This window comes from Epithele typhae (assembly GCF_022376455.1).
Source record: "Epithele typhae strain CBS 203.58 chromosome Unknown BXZ73scaffold_5, whole genome shotgun sequence".
NCBI classification, from domain to species: domain Eukaryota; kingdom Fungi; phylum Basidiomycota; class Agaricomycetes; order Polyporales; family Epitheliaceae; genus Epithele; species Epithele typhae.
In genome coordinates, this window is record NW_025954196.1 from 864,704 (window position 1) to 880,532 (window position 15,829).

Here is a 15,829-nt window from a genome sequence, read left to right on the forward strand (position 1 = left end):
GCCACGTGCGCTCCTTTCACGCGCGCACGTCTCCTCACTGGCGGCCCGCCACACGCTCTCCACGCACACCATGGCTTCCAACCCGCCCCCTCAGCCACCCCCGCAGAACATTGCCCAGCAGCGTGCGGATGGCGCCAACAACATCATCACCGCGCTCGGGAACGCGTTCAAATCGCAAACGGGAGACCCGCTCTCGGGCGAGCACATCGCCCAGCTGCTCATCGCGAACATGAACCAGCTCGGGGAGCTCGCTAAACAGGGCAAGCTCACTCAGCAGCAGATTGTTCAGGTGCATACCTCAGTCATCTGCAGGCGACTTGTGCTCACTATCCCATAGCTGAAGCAATACGCGGAGAAGCACAAGGTCGCGAGTGGTGCATCAACAGCTGCAGCAGCTCCTGTTCGTCCTGTCTTTCTTACAACCTGTGTTCACGCGCGTATTGATGAGAGTCGTCACAGGGCGCGCAGCCCGGTGCTTCTACCTCCGCCGCGACGTCGACCACCACCTCCACTCCAACCATCCCAAACACCGCGTTTAAGACCACAACCCCCAGTCCTTTTCTAGGCTCCACGTCCACAAGTGCCTCACAATACCCAATCACCGCGAACCCAACAATCACACCACAAGGGGCCGTTCAATGGCAGCCTGCACAACAGGGCCGGCCATCCCTCACAGGTGGCCTGCCCAGTGGACGCATATCAGGTGCGCATCCCCGTCCTTACCCTCCATTCACGTTTCCTACCCTCCGTTCGAGCCACCGAGCCACCCAAAACCGCACCGCAAGAGTGACACTGACCAATGTTTCACCAATTCTACATAGGCGCACCACCACAGGTCGCGAAGGCGGAGGACTCCATGCTCAACCTCGACGATAACCGCACCCGGCGGAAGAACACGCCCGGGGACCAGAGCATGCGGCGCTCGATCCAGGACCTCGTGTCGAGCATCGATCCGAACGTGAAGATTGAGCCCGAGGTCGAGGACCTCTTACTCGACATCGCGGATGAGTTCATTGACTCAGTCACCAATTTTGGCTGCCGGCTCGCGAAGCACCGCGGCGGAGACACACTTGAGGTGAAGGACCTGCAGCTGCATCTTGGTGAGTGGTCGTCTTGTCTTGATCGTGTGTGCGGGCTGGACGCTGACTTGCGGACCATAGAGCGGAACCACAACATTCGCATACCCGGATTCGCGTCAGACGAGGCACGAATATCGCTGTCGCAGACCACTATCGCCCCTGCCGCGTCAAACACGACCTCGACGAAGAAGGGTGCACAGAACACGCAGATGACGCTTCGCAGTCACCGGCTCTCGCAGGTTCAGTTCGCCAAGAAGGAGGCGAAGCTCATGTAGATGGTGTGAGGGCTCTCGTTCCTGATACGCTGTTGGACTGTTGGTACGCATACACCCGCCTTGTACTATGATGGTGATACATACGTTGGATGAAGGACTGTGCTGACTGTCGGGGCATGGCGCACATCGGGGAAGGTGTTTATGCACTCCTGCTTGACTCGTACCCTTACCACCACTAGCACACTCACCCCTGGGCAGAAGTGAGATACTTGAAGAGCTATTTTGGGAGTCCCCCACGAGTTCCAATAGCGACACGTCTGTGAACAAAAGCCAGCGAGAAATCCATCGCAAGTGCTGGGCAGTACCTGCAAAGGTCGGTTTGACTTCCTATGGCAAGAAGCATATACTGAGCGCACTGACGAACTTTTGATGGTTTCCAGAAAAGCGAGCCCGCCGAAAGTTCGCGCAGCGCCGGCGACCGCTTGCCAGAATCTGTGTTGTACCCTCGATATTCTCTCCCAACGACAGCCAAGCGCGTTCGCTCAAACCAACCCCAGGCCTACTGCAGTCGTCGCTTCCTCAAGTCCCGGATTCCCCGCGTTTTCGCGTAGGATCCTTCCTCAAGAAGCGCATTAAGCACAGCGGTTTGTGACTTGGAGCATAAGGCCCAGTGCTTACAGGACTAGGGGGCGTAGTAGTGCTTTGCCTATGTTCGTGGAGGCTGTGTTATTTAGATCTTGTGCGGGAGGAAAGCGTATGGGAGATCCGCCAAAGTTCTTTGCTGGTGTTGGGTGTTGTCTGTCAGCTTGAAGTGACAGTACGGTTTCCTGAGTCGTCGTGGCTAGGCGTGAGCATTCAAGCGCATAAATGTTGGGCCACGTACAATCCAAAGGTCGAAGCGATGACCGACACTAAACACTATGAACTCTCATATGCACTCCCATCCGATCTGTTCCATTCCCTAGGTGAATATATGCGCGCACACGGCATGCTTTTTATGTCAACGAAGTATCCATCCATTGCCTATATTCCGTCCACAGTTGTACAAAAAGGACACTTTACATCGTGCGGCGATGAACCTGCCGGAACGCACGAACCGGCCCCTGCATGTTCGCAGACGGAATGTGCTGCCCTCCGTGTCCTTGCCCTATATGCCCCTGCGCCTGCTGCACCGGCCGCCTCAAAGCCTCGGTCTGAGGACCGCCGAGCTGACCCTTCCCTTTCGCGCTCCTCCCCTGCCCATCTCCCTGTGGCACCGTGCCAACACCCTGCCCCTCGAGCCGGTCGGCTCCAACGTCGCTCGCCCCTGCGGCGGCCTGGTCCACCTTCTGCTCTGCTCCGGACGTGTCACCCTCCTCGGCGTACTCCCCAGCGAGCTCTGCGTCCTCCGCCTCCTGCTCTGCCTCGTCCGTCGGCAGGTCCGTCGCGTCAAGCTCCGCCGGGGGATGGATACCCGGGCGGTTGCTGTCAATGTTGACGAGCCCGACGCGGCGGCGACGGGCTTCCTCCTCCAGCGCGTACGGGTCCGAGGTGTCGAGGTCCGAGGGCAGGCGGCTCGGGAGTATCGCGTCCGTGCTGAGCTCGAGCGAGTGCGGCGCGCGGCGGACGAGCCCGGTGGTGCGCTTCGTGGTGCGCTGCTGGCTGGTGAAGTTAGGAGCGACGGCGGAACGGGAGGAGTCGCTGTTGAACGCGCTGGCGAGCGAGTCGTGTGTGAAGTAGCCAAGGGTGTAGCGCGACGCGCCTGCCGCCTTGAACCCGGTCCCGGCGAGCATGAAGGGGGCAGCGACCGCCGTCGTGGTCTTGCCTACGCCGGAGCTCGCGTCCTTAGCGGTGGAGTCCGATGCTGCGACGGGGTCCACGGCGGGGGTGCTCGAGCGCCTCTGGTTCTGGTGGGTCTCAGTGACGTATGAAGCGGCATGGCCACCGTTGGGGGCGGAGGAACCGGGAGAGGTGGCATACGAAGAGGGGAACTTGGACTCAGGCTGGTAGGAGGCGCTGGTCTTCGAGTACATCTCGTCATCGGAGTATTGCCCTCCAGCAGAATAGCGCTGCTCCGGAACATAGTACTTGTCGCCGGAGTAAGACTTGTTGCTGGTGTATTCGACGGGCCTCGAGAAGTACTTATCGCCAGAGAAGGACTGTTCGCCAGAGTATGGAACGCCATCAGAGTAGTACTTGTCGCCGGTGTAGGGAACGCCGTCAGAGTAGTACTTGTCGCCGGTGTAGGGAGCGTCCTTAGAGTAGCCTTCGACGCCGGTGTAGGGAGCATTCTTCGAGTAGTACTCAGCGCCGGTGTAGGGAGCTTCCTTCGAGTAGTACTTGTCGCCAGTGTAGGGAGCTTCCTTCGAGTAGTACTTGTCGCCAGTGTAGGGAGCTTCCTTCGAGTAGTACTTGTCGCCAGTGTAGGGAGCTTCCTTCGAGTAGTACTTGTCGCCAGTGTAGGGAGCTTCCTTCGAGTAGTACTTGTCGCCAGTGTATGGAACATTCTTCGAGTAGTACTCAACACCAGAGTAGGGGGCATCCTTCGAGTAGTACTTCTCGCGGGAGTAGGGAGCAACACCAGTGTAGGGTGCAACGTCAGAGTAGGGAACAGCCTCAGAGTAGTCTTCAACGCCGGTGTAGGGAGCGTCCTTCGAGTAGTATTCGACGCCGGAGTAGGGAACACCATCCGAGTAGTACTTGTCGCCGGAGTAGGTAGCGTCCTTCGAGTAGTACTCAACGCCGGAGTAGGGAGCGGCCTTCGAGTAGTCTTCGATGCCGGAGTAGGAAGCGTCCTCCGAGTAGTACGTGTCACTGGTGTAGGGAGCGTCCTTAGAGTAGTACTTGTCGCCGGTGTAAGGAGCGTCCTTAGAGTAGTACTTGTCGCCGGTGTAGAGCGCGTCCTTCGAATAGTACTTGTCGCCAGTGTAGGGAGCGTCCTTCGAGTAGTACTTCTCACCGGAGTAGGAAGCGTCCTTCGAGTAGTCTTCGACGCCGGAGTATGAAGCGTTGTCGGCGTAGTACTTTTCGGCAGAGTAGTCACGATCGCCAGAGTATCGAGGGCTGTCGGAGTACGGCTGGCTGGACGAGTGTTCCTCGTGGTAGACCACATCGGTATCGGCGCGTCTGGAACGAATGGCGGTGGCAGCGGCAGCGCTGGTGGGGGAAGGAACAGCCTGCTTGACCTGGGGTACCTTAGGAGCGAGAGCGACGAAGGCGGCGGTGGGATTGATGCCGTAGTCGGCCTGGCGGAAGCCAACGTTGCGGGCGCCGAGTAGCGAGTGACCCAGGTTGTTCGCGCCAGCCTTATTCTGCGGGGCATCGGTGGGCATCGGCGGGTTGGGGATCTCATCGGGGAGGCTGAGCTGGACAGTGTACAAGGGAATGAAGGGAGGGATGCTGATGACAGTCGTGATGGCAAGAGGGGCTGCATAGGCTGGTGCTGATAGTAGCGCGAGGGCGAGACCAGAGAGGATGAGAGGACGCATGACGATAGAAAAGAGACAAAACAAGGATCGTGGGGTGTCTTGACGGTTGTGAGGCCGTGTGGGCGTGGGGGTAGAGATGTGTGCGACGGGCAGTGGTGGCAGTCGGGAAGAAAGATGGGGGCGAGCAGGAGGGAGGAGCGCACGAATTTGAACCAGTCGCACTCGCTGTCAGCCTCGCCCCACGATCGATGCACCCCGCCGGCCGCCTTTTGTGCCGCTGCTGTTCGCTTCGTGCCTGACGCCGTCGTCCCCAGCGCAGATACAGCACGACCGCCGCCCGAGCCAGCAGACAACGAGCCACAGGTTGGACGACCGAGGAATGTGTGCCGGGCAAGCGGCAACCTCTGCACTGTAAAAACCAGGTCTGTTCACCACCGAGTCTCATGTTCAAACGTCAACGACTATATGCAATCAAAAACTCGGCACTTACATCTCAGGCCTTGTCTACATGATCCGGGACGGATCGCGTGCCATCAAGCATTGGACAGTCGGAGCTCAAGCCTGAGAAGCTGCGAAACGTGCTCGTGGTCTTGTCGAGGGAAGGCGGTGAGTCTCGCGCCTCAATGCGCGTCTAATTTCCCACATTTGGAAGCCCTATTGTGTCGCCTCAGCGCGCAGAGAACAATGAGCACGTCGCATCTTACGGCGACGAACACAATGGCCACTCCTCCTCAAAAGCCTGCAGCGGCCTCAGGGCCTGCCCGCGTTCCCCCCGGAACTTGTCCTGTCCTTTCTTTCTCACTCCTTGTCTCGTCGCCGGCCGACCTCCGCACCGATGACCAGCCCTGCCTCCATCGACTACGCACACGACATCCGCCCCTACCTCCAGCTTCCTCATCTTCTCTCGCTCACATGGCTCGCCTATCCGATACTCTCCCTTGTCTTCGTCGTCTTCCGCCTCCAGCTCTCTGGAGACTCTGCCCAGGACGCCGTGGCGAACGCGAAGCAAGATCTGCTCGCCAGCTGCAAGGCCGCTGAGCACGCGGCCACCTCCACCGCCAGTATGCCCCGCTACCTCGCCGTTGTGTCCAACCAGCAAATCTCCGACGCCGTCAACGGCACGATGAACGCCGCCCGGGCTACCATGGTCCTCGCCCTGACCGTTATGGAGGCCATAATCAACTTCATGATCGACATTTGGCGTTCGACTTTTCTCTGCTTTGCGGAGCTCGTCATACGGGGAGCCCTCTCTATTCTCATTGGAGGCGTTAACGAGGTACGTTTCGTCTTCTGTTCCCGAGCCGCGTTTGTGGTCAATTTGGATCGGCATGGATTGGATGAGGTGCCTCTGCTTGATGAGGCCACGGTATCCAGGAAGCTCGCCTGTCGAAAAGGCTATTGTTCCCGGGCTTTTTTTGCGCATATATGCACCTTTAGCTCATACGTTCTTGAAATCCTGCTCTTGACACCGCATTTGGTCTAGAGATAATTGACTGACCGTTGCATGGATCACAGATCAACTCTCTCCTCACTACGAGTTTCAACGGCCTTCGCACAGCTATACAAGACACCATTGGCGGAGCCAACGATTTGCTGAACACCATCAAGAGTGCACTACAAGCTCTTCCCCTCGGTGCCGGCGACTCGTTAGCAAACAAGATCCAGACTTTCGACATCCCGGACCTGTCGGCTCTGCAGAATGTCGCGCTTCCGTCCGACATCACGGGTGCGCTTCAGAACATCAACAACTCCATTCCGACCGTCTCTCAGCTCAAGGGCAGTGTAGAGAGCGTGTAAGTTCGTTCATTGCACTGGCTGCTTGATCGCTCATAATTCTCTGCGCCAACAGCATTGACACACCGTTCGAGCTACTGAAGAAGGACATCAACGACACCTTTGCCGGCATTCAGTTCGACGTCCACGCTCTCCCCGTCCCCAGCCAGAACAGCGTCACGTTCTGCGACCAGATGGACACGTCTATCGTCGACGATCTCGGGCGCGACCTCGTCAAGGCCGTCAAGATCGGCACTGTTTTGCTCATCGTCCTGATCTTCCTTCTCATCCTCGCGAACTGTGCTCTCGAGTGGTACAAGTGGCGCACGATGAAGAAACACTTCACCTACATCCGCGAAGGCATGGCGTCTGACCCGGATGTGGCCAAGTCGCACAGCCGTGACGGGCGGCTCATGGTCGGGATGTCTGACCACGACCTGATGTCGATCGAAGGCACGATGAGCCACCCGCTGATCACCAAGGGGGTCAACTGGCTCCAGGCGCTCCTCCGCCTGCGGAAGTCGCGCAAGGACAAGCTCATCTGGTTCTTCCACTACGTCTTTCACCCTCCGGCTCTCGCGTGTTTCATCATCGGCGTGTTCGGCCTCATCTCGGTCCAGCTCCAGCTGCTCGTCATTGGACCCATCCAAGCGCACTACCAGCAGCAAGCGGCGGCGTCCGTCGCGGACTTTTCGACGCTCATCGCCACCTCGATCAATGCGAGCATGTACAACGACTCGATGACATACGCCAACGACATCAACACGCGCGTCGACCTCGTTCAGAGCACCATCAACGACGGCATGTTCGGCTGGGTCAACACCACGACGACAACGCTGAACACCACGATCAACACTTTCTACACAGACGTGCAGAACATCGTGAACACAATCTTCGGGAACACGATCCTCGCTGAGCCCGTGGAGGAGTTCGTGCAGTGCTTTCTCGGCAGCAAGGTCGACGCGATTGAGTCCGCCCTGACGTTCCTTCACGACAACCTCCACGTCGACATCCCGCGCGTCAACGACTCCGTTCTCGTGCTGTCTCCGCAGATGGTCAACGAGGCTGCGCAACCCATCGCCCAGGCTGCGATCGGCACTAGCGACAGCGGCGACGGCACGGGCAGCGACGGGCTCGTTGGTCGCGTCATCAGTGTTTATGTCAAGTCCCTCGAAAAGGAGCGTATTATGTTCGCCATCTTCGCCGGGCTCTGGCTCGTCGTCGTCTTCATGGCGCTCGCGATCCTCTTCTGGAACTCGTACGGACGTCGTTGCTGCGGCCGTCGCTCCAAGTCGTATGATGCGAAGGAGCCTACGGTTTTCTATCCCGAGAAGATGTTCAAGGAGTCGTCGCCGTCGGTGGAGGAGAAGGGTGAGGCCATGCCCCTCCGCGACCCACCCCGCCGCAAGAACTGGTCGTTGCACAGGATGATCGCGCGCGAGGAGGCCCGGGGTGAGGTGCCGCCCATCCCTTCCCGCGAGGAGCAAGGACAGAAGGACTGGGATACTATCCTCGACCACGCTGATGTTTCCGCTCCGACGGACGCTCAACGACCGAAGGGATCCAAGGTCACTGCCTTTATCTCCAAGCTGAAGAAGAGCCGGTCTCGCTCGTCCGACAACGAAGAGTTCGTCCAGAGTGTGTCTTCCGAAGTCAACCCTTGGTTCGCCCCTCCTCCCGAGACCCATCTCACCGACTCGCACGTGAGTGCTTCCCCACATGGCGATCTGCACATGGCAGTCGCTTACTGAGCTGGTCCTCCACCTTGTTTTTTCTCCGCACAGCCGACTTCACTGCCCCCGGTATACACCGCGCACCCGATCCGTACTCTGCAGCCCTCGCCACCTCCACTCCCGCCCCGTCAACGTTCTTCTGACCCATCCCAGCTTCCGTACACTTCCCACGAGGTACCCCCTCCCCCTTCTGCTCGTACCTGCCCTTGGCGCTGACCCGTCTCTACGGCGTAGGACGATCCGTTCGCCGATTTCGAGTCTGCCGCGACCGCGCCCCGCCAATCCCGTGCCCCACCGCCAGGCCTTTCTATTCAGACCGATCTTGTGATGCGTCCCCTTGGGCTTCCTGAGCTCGCCCGGGACGTGCCACAGGATGTGTCGCAGTCGACTCGCAGCTCCGCACAGCCCGTACCGATGCCCCTCCCGCTCTACTACGGCTATGATGGTCCGACTTCACCCGTTTCAACGATCCCGGCGAACCAGTTCTTGCGTCCGCCCCCGTTCCATGCACGCCCCAAGCCCAAGCAGGTCGTGCTTGCGGTAGACCCGGACGCGTCGACGCCGATCACACGCCACCTGAACACGAACCACGCGCGCAAGTCCTCGCAGGCGGTGGACCCGTTCGTGACGCCGTTCGACGACGAGCACCGCGTGATGAATCCGTTCGCCGCGGTAGCGGTATAGGTGCCAGCCACATGAACATACACGCCTCACGCCCTCGCTCCGTTTGTGTTCTACGCCTACACCCCCCAGCTCGTCGACCCCTCCCGGTTACGTTTCTGTCTTCTGCACGCTTCACGTCTCGTTACGCCCATCGGACGCCCTCACCCTGTAGCCTCTAGCAAGTATCTGCCTCGCAACCGCTGTATCTATCTACCTACTGCCCCCACGCTAATACCCTGGCGCGCTGTGCCGCGCCGTAAGTACGTACATAACTCTCGTCTGCTCGTTGCACACTGGTCTGGAGCCGTGTTGTCTGTACCCCTGGAGGTCCGCGCTTTGTATTTTACATGGTTCTGCCGTTCGTTTCTTGTCGCTCGAACGCCCTTCGGGTGTCTACTGCGTAGCTCCGCATAATGGAGGTCGTTCAAGATACTTTCGCAAGACGCGTCGGATGAATCAAGTCGGCGATCCTTCAGGTACTTGATGTCAGTTGAACGTAATTACATTGAACGTTGATATCGAGGCTCGTAAAGCTGGCGCTGTCGGTCCGGGCCGGGCCAGAATCGGCGCCGCGTCTAATGTCACCAAATCCGAGTCTCTGATCAACCTGACCTTAGTCTCCCTAGGCATCCCATATTCTATGACCTGACCTGTATTTGCACCAAATTGCCTCCTCCTGCCCACAGGAGGTTGGCTGTCGCCCCTTTCCAGAGCTAAATGAAGCCTCCATCATGTCGTCGTTACGGGCTGCTCATCATCTCTTCCTTGCGCCAATGCCCAAGTTTCTGCAAGACGGAATTAGGAGGCTGAAAGAATCGACGGTGGCAAAATGGACGAAGAGGTCGCTTCAGACCGGGGCAGGTATGCTCTTGAGCCATTGTCTGTAATCCATCAACGTAAATCAATGTCTCATTGCAGCACAGCGCACAGGGTCTGAACTGCGCACCCTCAACGACGGACACCATAGCGGCAAGTCCATGGCCCTCAGTGGTGGACCGAATGCCACCCTCTGAATGCGCTCAGCTTGCCGGTCTCTCTGTCAGTGAAGCACAGGTGTGGGCTCTCTCCCGCATCAACCAGTGCCGTCAGCTCGTCGAATCCTCGTCACGTTCCATAATGCCATTGCTCCAATTCACCGCTCCCTCCCTCCCGAGGTGCTCGCCGAGATCTTTTTACAGCACGCCACAGCGGACATCCCCGCCCACTCGTAGTTGCGCACGTCTGCCGTACCTGGCGCTCGTCGCTCTGGACACCCCGTGCTTGTGGGCTGCCGTCGCTGGCTCTTCTGTCGGGCCCCTATCCGACCTTCGGTTATACATGGACAAGGACCTCGAGACACAGCACACAAATCGTCTCGAGTACACCACTGCCGTCTTGCAATGGTCGAAGGCCACCCCACTCCATCTCCAGTTGAACCAGGGCATGCCCACTGGACCAGTCAGTCCGGCCTTGGGACGCCATGCAAGCAGAATCGTCCACCTCTCGGTCCACATTACCAGCGTCGATACCGTCGTTGTGCTGTACGGTTTTATCAAAGCCTACAGGGTCTCAAGCCTCGAGATGCTGTCTATCGTGCCGCCGGATCCCGTCGAGTTTCTGTACAATTACGACCCAGAGGATTTCTCGTTCCACACACTCGAACAAGTCGAGTTTCCTGTCCTTCGCGTTTTGTCGGGCGTCCCTCTCGACTTCCTCCCGTATCTGGTCCGCCCTACGTTGCTCGAAGTACGCATCGACAAACCGCTCTTTAGGCCTCCAGAGGTATCTGCCTTGGGGAACCAGGGCGAACGCCTCGTGGCCGCATTGGAAAAGTGTACAAGAGTCGAGAGCCTTGTGTTGAACTTGCCACTCCCTTTGCGGGAACTGTATAAAAACCTCTCGCCGCCGGGATGGGACCCCGAGGTCGACTGGAGTACCCGCAGAAAGGTCACGCTTCCGTCATTGCAGACCCTGCTCGTGTGTGCCGGTCCCAGCACATGCGTCGCGTTCTCGAGACTACTTTCAGCCCCTTCAGCCCTCCATCGCATCTTCTCCCTCACCAACGCACTACCCGACAGCAGCGCGCAATGGGACGAGCTCCTCAAGAACCCAGACGTTGGGGCACAAGGTCTAACCCAGCCTCTCTCTGGCTCTGTGTTCACCGTGGCATCGACTTCGAAAATTTTAAGCCCATGCGGAAGCCACAAGCTGAGGGTCGGGCCGTCGCAGACGAACGGCGTGATCTACATTCAGTTCGCAGCGGACCGCCGCACCCTCCTCCCCCTCCTCCTGCCGCTGATCGCGGCGATGACTGCGCCAGTCCCGCCCGCGGACCTCTCCGTCTCCCCCATGCACGACGCGGACGACGCACTCAGCCAGGCGACCGTCCTCCTCCGCGCGTTCCCGTCCCTCACGCCCTCTCGCTCAACGGGCCCTGGTGCGACGCACTGCTGCAGGCCCTCGCGCCGCCGGCGCGCCGCCGTGCTGCCCCGCGCTGCGCAAGCTCACCGTGTCGTTCCCGGTCGCCTCGACCCCGGGTGCGCCGGGGTACGCCCTCTGGTGCGCGCTGGCGATGCGCGCAGACGGCTGGGAGGAGGAGGGAGGGCGGCGCTCGCGGTGCACCGCGCGACGATCGTGGGCGCGCTCGAGCGGCGGTCCGCGCTCGGTATGCGTCTCGACGAGCTGCGGTGGGGCGCGGAGGCGTGGAGCACGACCGCGGGGCGGTTTGGGTGGGAGACACGGCGTGTCGGCTGGTGCCACCCGGACAAGGTGGGCGTAGAGAACGGTGAGGATCTCCGGGGTCTCGTCGATGGAACCATTGCGGTGATGGACTTTACCTACGAGCTTTAGCCTTTGCTCGTATGTTCATACTTATGGCGACTCCGGTCAACTATGTACATTACACCTGTTGTAAGATCTTCTCCTCACGAGTGTAGAGTGACGACCAATCGTAGTTGACAGAAGGGCGACGGTGTATGGTCCACAGAGCAAAAACAGACTCTTCACTGCAACACGCTCCGCGCAAAGAACACGCGCACAGCCTCGGCCCCCGCCTTCCGCCTTCGTTTCTGGGTCATTCGCTAACGGTGCGGAGTACATCCAGATCTGTGGTCGTGAGCTTTTCTGCAGGTAACCAACACCGACTTGCCCGCCTGGGTGGTAATGCCTGTACGTCCGAGTTAGTCGGACACTGGGTAGAACCAAAACCGCGGTATAGAACATACCCTTGCGTCAAGTGATAGAGGATGCGGTCGATACTCTCACTGTCGTGCTGAACGTACCACGAGCAATCGTAGTATGTGCACTCCTCCGTGTTCCCTTTCGCATCCGGGTCTTCCAGCACGCGAGCGGCAGCGGCGGCGGCGACGTGTCCCACGCACAACGGACGCTCGACCCATGCGTGGAATATCTGTTGTAGTTTATTGATTAGTTCAAGCCAGCAGTAGCTCAGGGAGGCAGAGGGGCGTACCGCGCCTCCCACGTGAACACCTGCTTCTCCTCGCCAGATTTCGCGCAGAGTCTGCAACGCAGGCGCACATGCGTGGCATTCATGTCGCCACGTCGTGGTGCTCGGGTCGAGCTTGCACGTCTCGACGACATCCGGGAGATGAAGTGCGTTGACCGGAGACTCAACGGGCTGAGGTATGCCCACCGGCGTAATTCTCTGTGACTGTAGTCGCCTCGTCCGCCAGGCCTCTGACAGGAGCGTCTCGAGCTGGCAATCTATAGATCGCTCCAGTTGAACTTGAAAGGTACTTGGGGAGTCAAGATAGCGGTGGTCGAGGGCTCCGGGAATCGCAAGCTGCGGGCATCGCATACGCTATAGAACGATGCCATAGTGAGTGTGACCAGGTCCTCGAACTCGTGTGCAGCGCAAGCTAACTTGTTGCAAATATTGCTGACTTCACAATTGTGCTGAGGCCGAGATCTATGTTATTAAGTTCGTCCAAAGTGCCATATTTACCCAATTAAGGCTCCCAACCACTCCGCCACGCGCAGCCGTCCCCGATCCCGCCACGCATCCCCACCATCCCTCGTCGGTGGAGTGCAATCGCGGCGACGATGCAAACGTGCCAGATTGCGTGCGACCCGCCGCCGAGCCAGTCGAGCACGTTTGCGCGGAGGGCTGGCCAACGGTGGGCCAAGACACATTCGGGAAAGTGTGTGGCGTAGAACACCAGGCCGATAATGTAGGAGAGGAAGGATGGCGCGATAGGCGCGATAAAGCTGGCGGCTCCGCGTGGGGAGTGGAGATAGGCGAGGGTGATGATCGGGGCAAGGCTGCTGAACGCGAGGGAGAGGAAGAACGCGATACGCCAGTTCTGATGAGGAAAATACCATCACGTATCTTCCAAAGGGTGATCGCAAACATACGTACCTTGTACTCGCGCTGGTTAAACCAATCGCAGAAAGGGAATATACTGCCGGAGACACCAATAGCCAAACATAGGAGCAAAAACGCATCGCGCAGAGTATGTTGACACTGGAAGCCGTAATAGACGACCGTGCCCACACTCGCGCTGATGAGCCTGCATCCAGGGGAAAATCAGGATCAGCGCGCACCCTGATGAAAATCAGGTACAGGACGTACCAGCCAATCCCCACATAGTCGACTCGCGCGCAGAGCTCCATACCTTGCGGGTGTGCGCAACCGGCCATGGTATGCCATAGCGAGCTCGTGAAAAGGCACAGGAGTGCAAATGCCCCAAACACCACCTGTGCCGGTTCATGAAGTCGACTGAGGAAGAGAACCATGCGGACGACCATAATAAAAAGGGTATCAAATGCGTGTGGATATTGACTGTTGATCGTGATCAGTGACCATCGTCGCGAACTGCTGGGCATCAAGGAGATCACGGCTACTCACGGGTCTCGTTGTGGAGAGCAAAAAGCGAGAGGACAATCCGGGGCCATTGTGGAGCGGGATGAACCTGCAGATAGAAGGGGTTGGCTATCAACGTGGAAAGAGAGGGGCGCACGTTGCTCACCGATAACCTCCCTGGACGAATTGGTTGTTTCGCCACTGCTCCGGGAGGTCGACATACTCGATGAGACGGAGCCCGTCGAGAGACCGCTTCATCGCACGTGCAACCTCTATGGCCGCCTTCTCCAACGTTTCCTCTCCGCTTCGGATATCCGATGAGATTTCAGCCAAGAGATCGGAGGAGAGCACTTTGTCCAGGAGAGACGAAAGCGTCGCACTGGGGGGGAATGGAGCGGGGGCCAACGTGCTTGAGGAGAACTCGGTAGCAGACAGATGCGCCTGGAGGGATTGCAGACGGGACGAGAGGGTGGGGACGAAGCTGAGCGGTCTCTGGAAGTCTATGTCGGAGAAGCGGGAGCGGACATCATCTAGTCGTGAGCGGACATCGGAGAGGGTGAAGTCGGGAAGATGGGAACGGACGACATCCGGGACGTCTGGGAGGTGGGCTCGCATCTCGGCGAATGAGGGACCTTCCGGGATGTGCGCGGCGACCATGTCTTCGACGCCCTCGAGTGTGAGTTCCGGGATGTGGGCACAGACGTCTTCGCGGATGGACCGGAGCATGTCAAGCCCGTCGCGGGCCCATGCGCGAGCATCTTCAATGGTCGTCTCGCCCTTGGCTACCAGCGACTCGGCCGTGATGGGTGCTTCGAGGAGCGCGAGGCGGTTCTCGAGATCGGCGAGGTAGGAGAGGACGTGGAGGCGGAGAGATGCTAGGGTAGGGGCGAGCGAAGCAAGCGACAGGTCGAGGGCCTCGACGGAGTGGGGCAGCTGGTGACATGGCTGGGAGAGGGCATACCGTCCGGAGGAGAGTCTGCGCCGAGGGCGGACCTGGGGCTGCGGGGGTCGGATAGGTGCTCCTGGACAGCAGTGGTGGTCGCGGTTTTGCCCATGGGGATGGATGTCGGGGAGAAGAAGAGGAAAGGGGACCTGAGCCTCAGAGGGACTATGGCATGTGCGGGAGGCTATACATGCGGTTTAAGAGGAGCCGTGCATGCATGAAACCCGGCGACAGCCCCGCGGCGGGTGTCGGCCCCATGCGATTATGTCAGCACGCATGTGATCGCGTCTCATCGTGCGTCTCTGCCCTGAACGCGTCTCACCTCTTCGTTTTCCTCCATTCGCACCCATCCCTCCCTCGCGCCTTTCTTCGTGTATCACACATCTGTCGATTTTTGTGTCCTTGGCCGCGTTTTTGGCCGCATACAGCTACCACTTGGTGGGATTCCAAGAAATCTCCCGAGTACGCCACATTCATCTGTCGACTCTTGGCATACTCTGACAAGCCACTCCTGGCAGCATGGCCAACCACTATCTCGTAGCTGGACTGGGAAACATCACGCACCCGCTGACAAAACATAGGTACGGCAGCTGCTATTTGTGTGCTCCCCATGGGCTGAGGCTTTGCATCACCAGTCTCGGTCATTACGTGATAGACGGGCTGGCATCACGTTTGTCAATACCTTTGCATTCCGAACGGCTAGGGCATATAGGTACAGGAGACATCACAGTAGGAAAGGAGACATTCAAACTCACCCTGTTCAAACCGAGTGAGCATCATCCGACCGCCTTCCTCGCCTTCTTCTCTGACCTCGCACTGCAGAGGCATTGATGAACATCTCTGGGCCACCAGTTGTCCAGACATTGCGTCGCACGGCCATCAATCCCGACCGCTTGATAGTCCTGCACGACTCTCTAGATCACAAACCACGTGCCGTGTCACCGAAATTCGCTGGCTCGGCCGGTGGTCACAACGGCGTACGAAGCATCATCGGCGCTTTAGGCAACAATGCGAACTTTCACCGTCTTCGCTTGGGTGTGGGTAGAGGTCACGGCAGCCACGACCGATCTGACGTCTCCAACTTCGTCCTGGGGCCTATATCCGAGGAGGAGCGTGCGTTTTGGGGTGAGCCAGGGATCGGTCTAGTTTGGGGGGCGACGATGCGAATCCTCGAGGGAGGGCTCAGGAAGGGGAGATAAGGATGAGGAGGACGGG

General features: G+C 58.9%; 5 protein-coding genes across 5 annotated transcripts; 3 read left to right on the plus strand and 2 right to left on the minus strand.

Annotated features, from left to right (window-relative positions):
• Positions 1–70: 70 nt before the first annotated feature.
• On the plus strand, positions 71–1,354 carry BXZ73DRAFT_40969 (transcription initiation factor TFIID subunit A-domain-containing protein; the record flags this gene model as incomplete). Its single annotated transcript, XM_048018674.1, has 5 exons — positions 71–289; positions 338–409; positions 451–715; positions 822–1,100; positions 1,161–1,354. The coding sequence occupies 5 exons, from the start codon at positions 71–73 to the stop codon at positions 1,352–1,354; spliced, it is 1,029 nt and encodes a 342-aa protein (XP_047881666.1).
• Positions 1,355–2,352: 998 nt separating this feature from the next.
• BXZ73DRAFT_74671 (uncharacterized protein) lies at positions 2,353–4,761 on the minus strand (the record flags this gene model as incomplete). The annotated part of the gene is made up of 1 exon (XM_048022070.1): positions 2,353–4,761. The coding sequence occupies one exon, from the start codon at positions 4,759–4,761 to the stop codon at positions 2,353–2,355; it is 2,409 nt and encodes an 802-aa protein (XP_047881667.1).
• Positions 4,762–5,536: 775 nt separating this feature from the next.
• On the plus strand, positions 5,537–8,891 carry BXZ73DRAFT_41013 (uncharacterized protein; the record flags this gene model as incomplete). The annotated part of the gene is made up of 4 exons (XM_048018682.1): positions 5,537–5,977; positions 6,217–6,494; positions 6,551–8,177; positions 8,466–8,891. 4 exons carry the CDS (start codon positions 5,537–5,539, stop codon positions 8,889–8,891), a joined length of 2,772 nt encoding a protein of 923 aa, XP_047881668.1.
• A 1,095-nt stretch (positions 8,892–9,986) lies between these two features.
• Positions 9,987–11,699, plus strand: BXZ73DRAFT_97823 (uncharacterized protein; the record flags this gene model as incomplete). Its single annotated transcript, XM_048027502.1, has 2 exons — positions 9,987–10,024; positions 10,082–11,699. 2 exons carry the CDS (start codon positions 9,987–9,989, stop codon positions 11,697–11,699), a joined length of 1,656 nt encoding a protein of 551 aa, XP_047881669.1.
• A 1,118-nt stretch (positions 11,700–12,817) lies between these two features.
• BXZ73DRAFT_87999 (putative G-protein coupled receptor) lies at positions 12,818–15,442 on the minus strand (the record flags this gene model as incomplete). Its single annotated transcript, XM_048024794.1, has 7 exons — positions 12,818–13,171; positions 13,228–13,378; positions 13,441–13,587; positions 13,611–13,650; positions 13,717–13,800; positions 13,845–14,693; positions 15,370–15,442. 7 exons carry the CDS (start codon positions 15,440–15,442, stop codon positions 12,818–12,820), a joined length of 1,698 nt encoding a protein of 565 aa, XP_047881670.1.
• Positions 15,443–15,829: the final 387 nt, after the last annotated feature.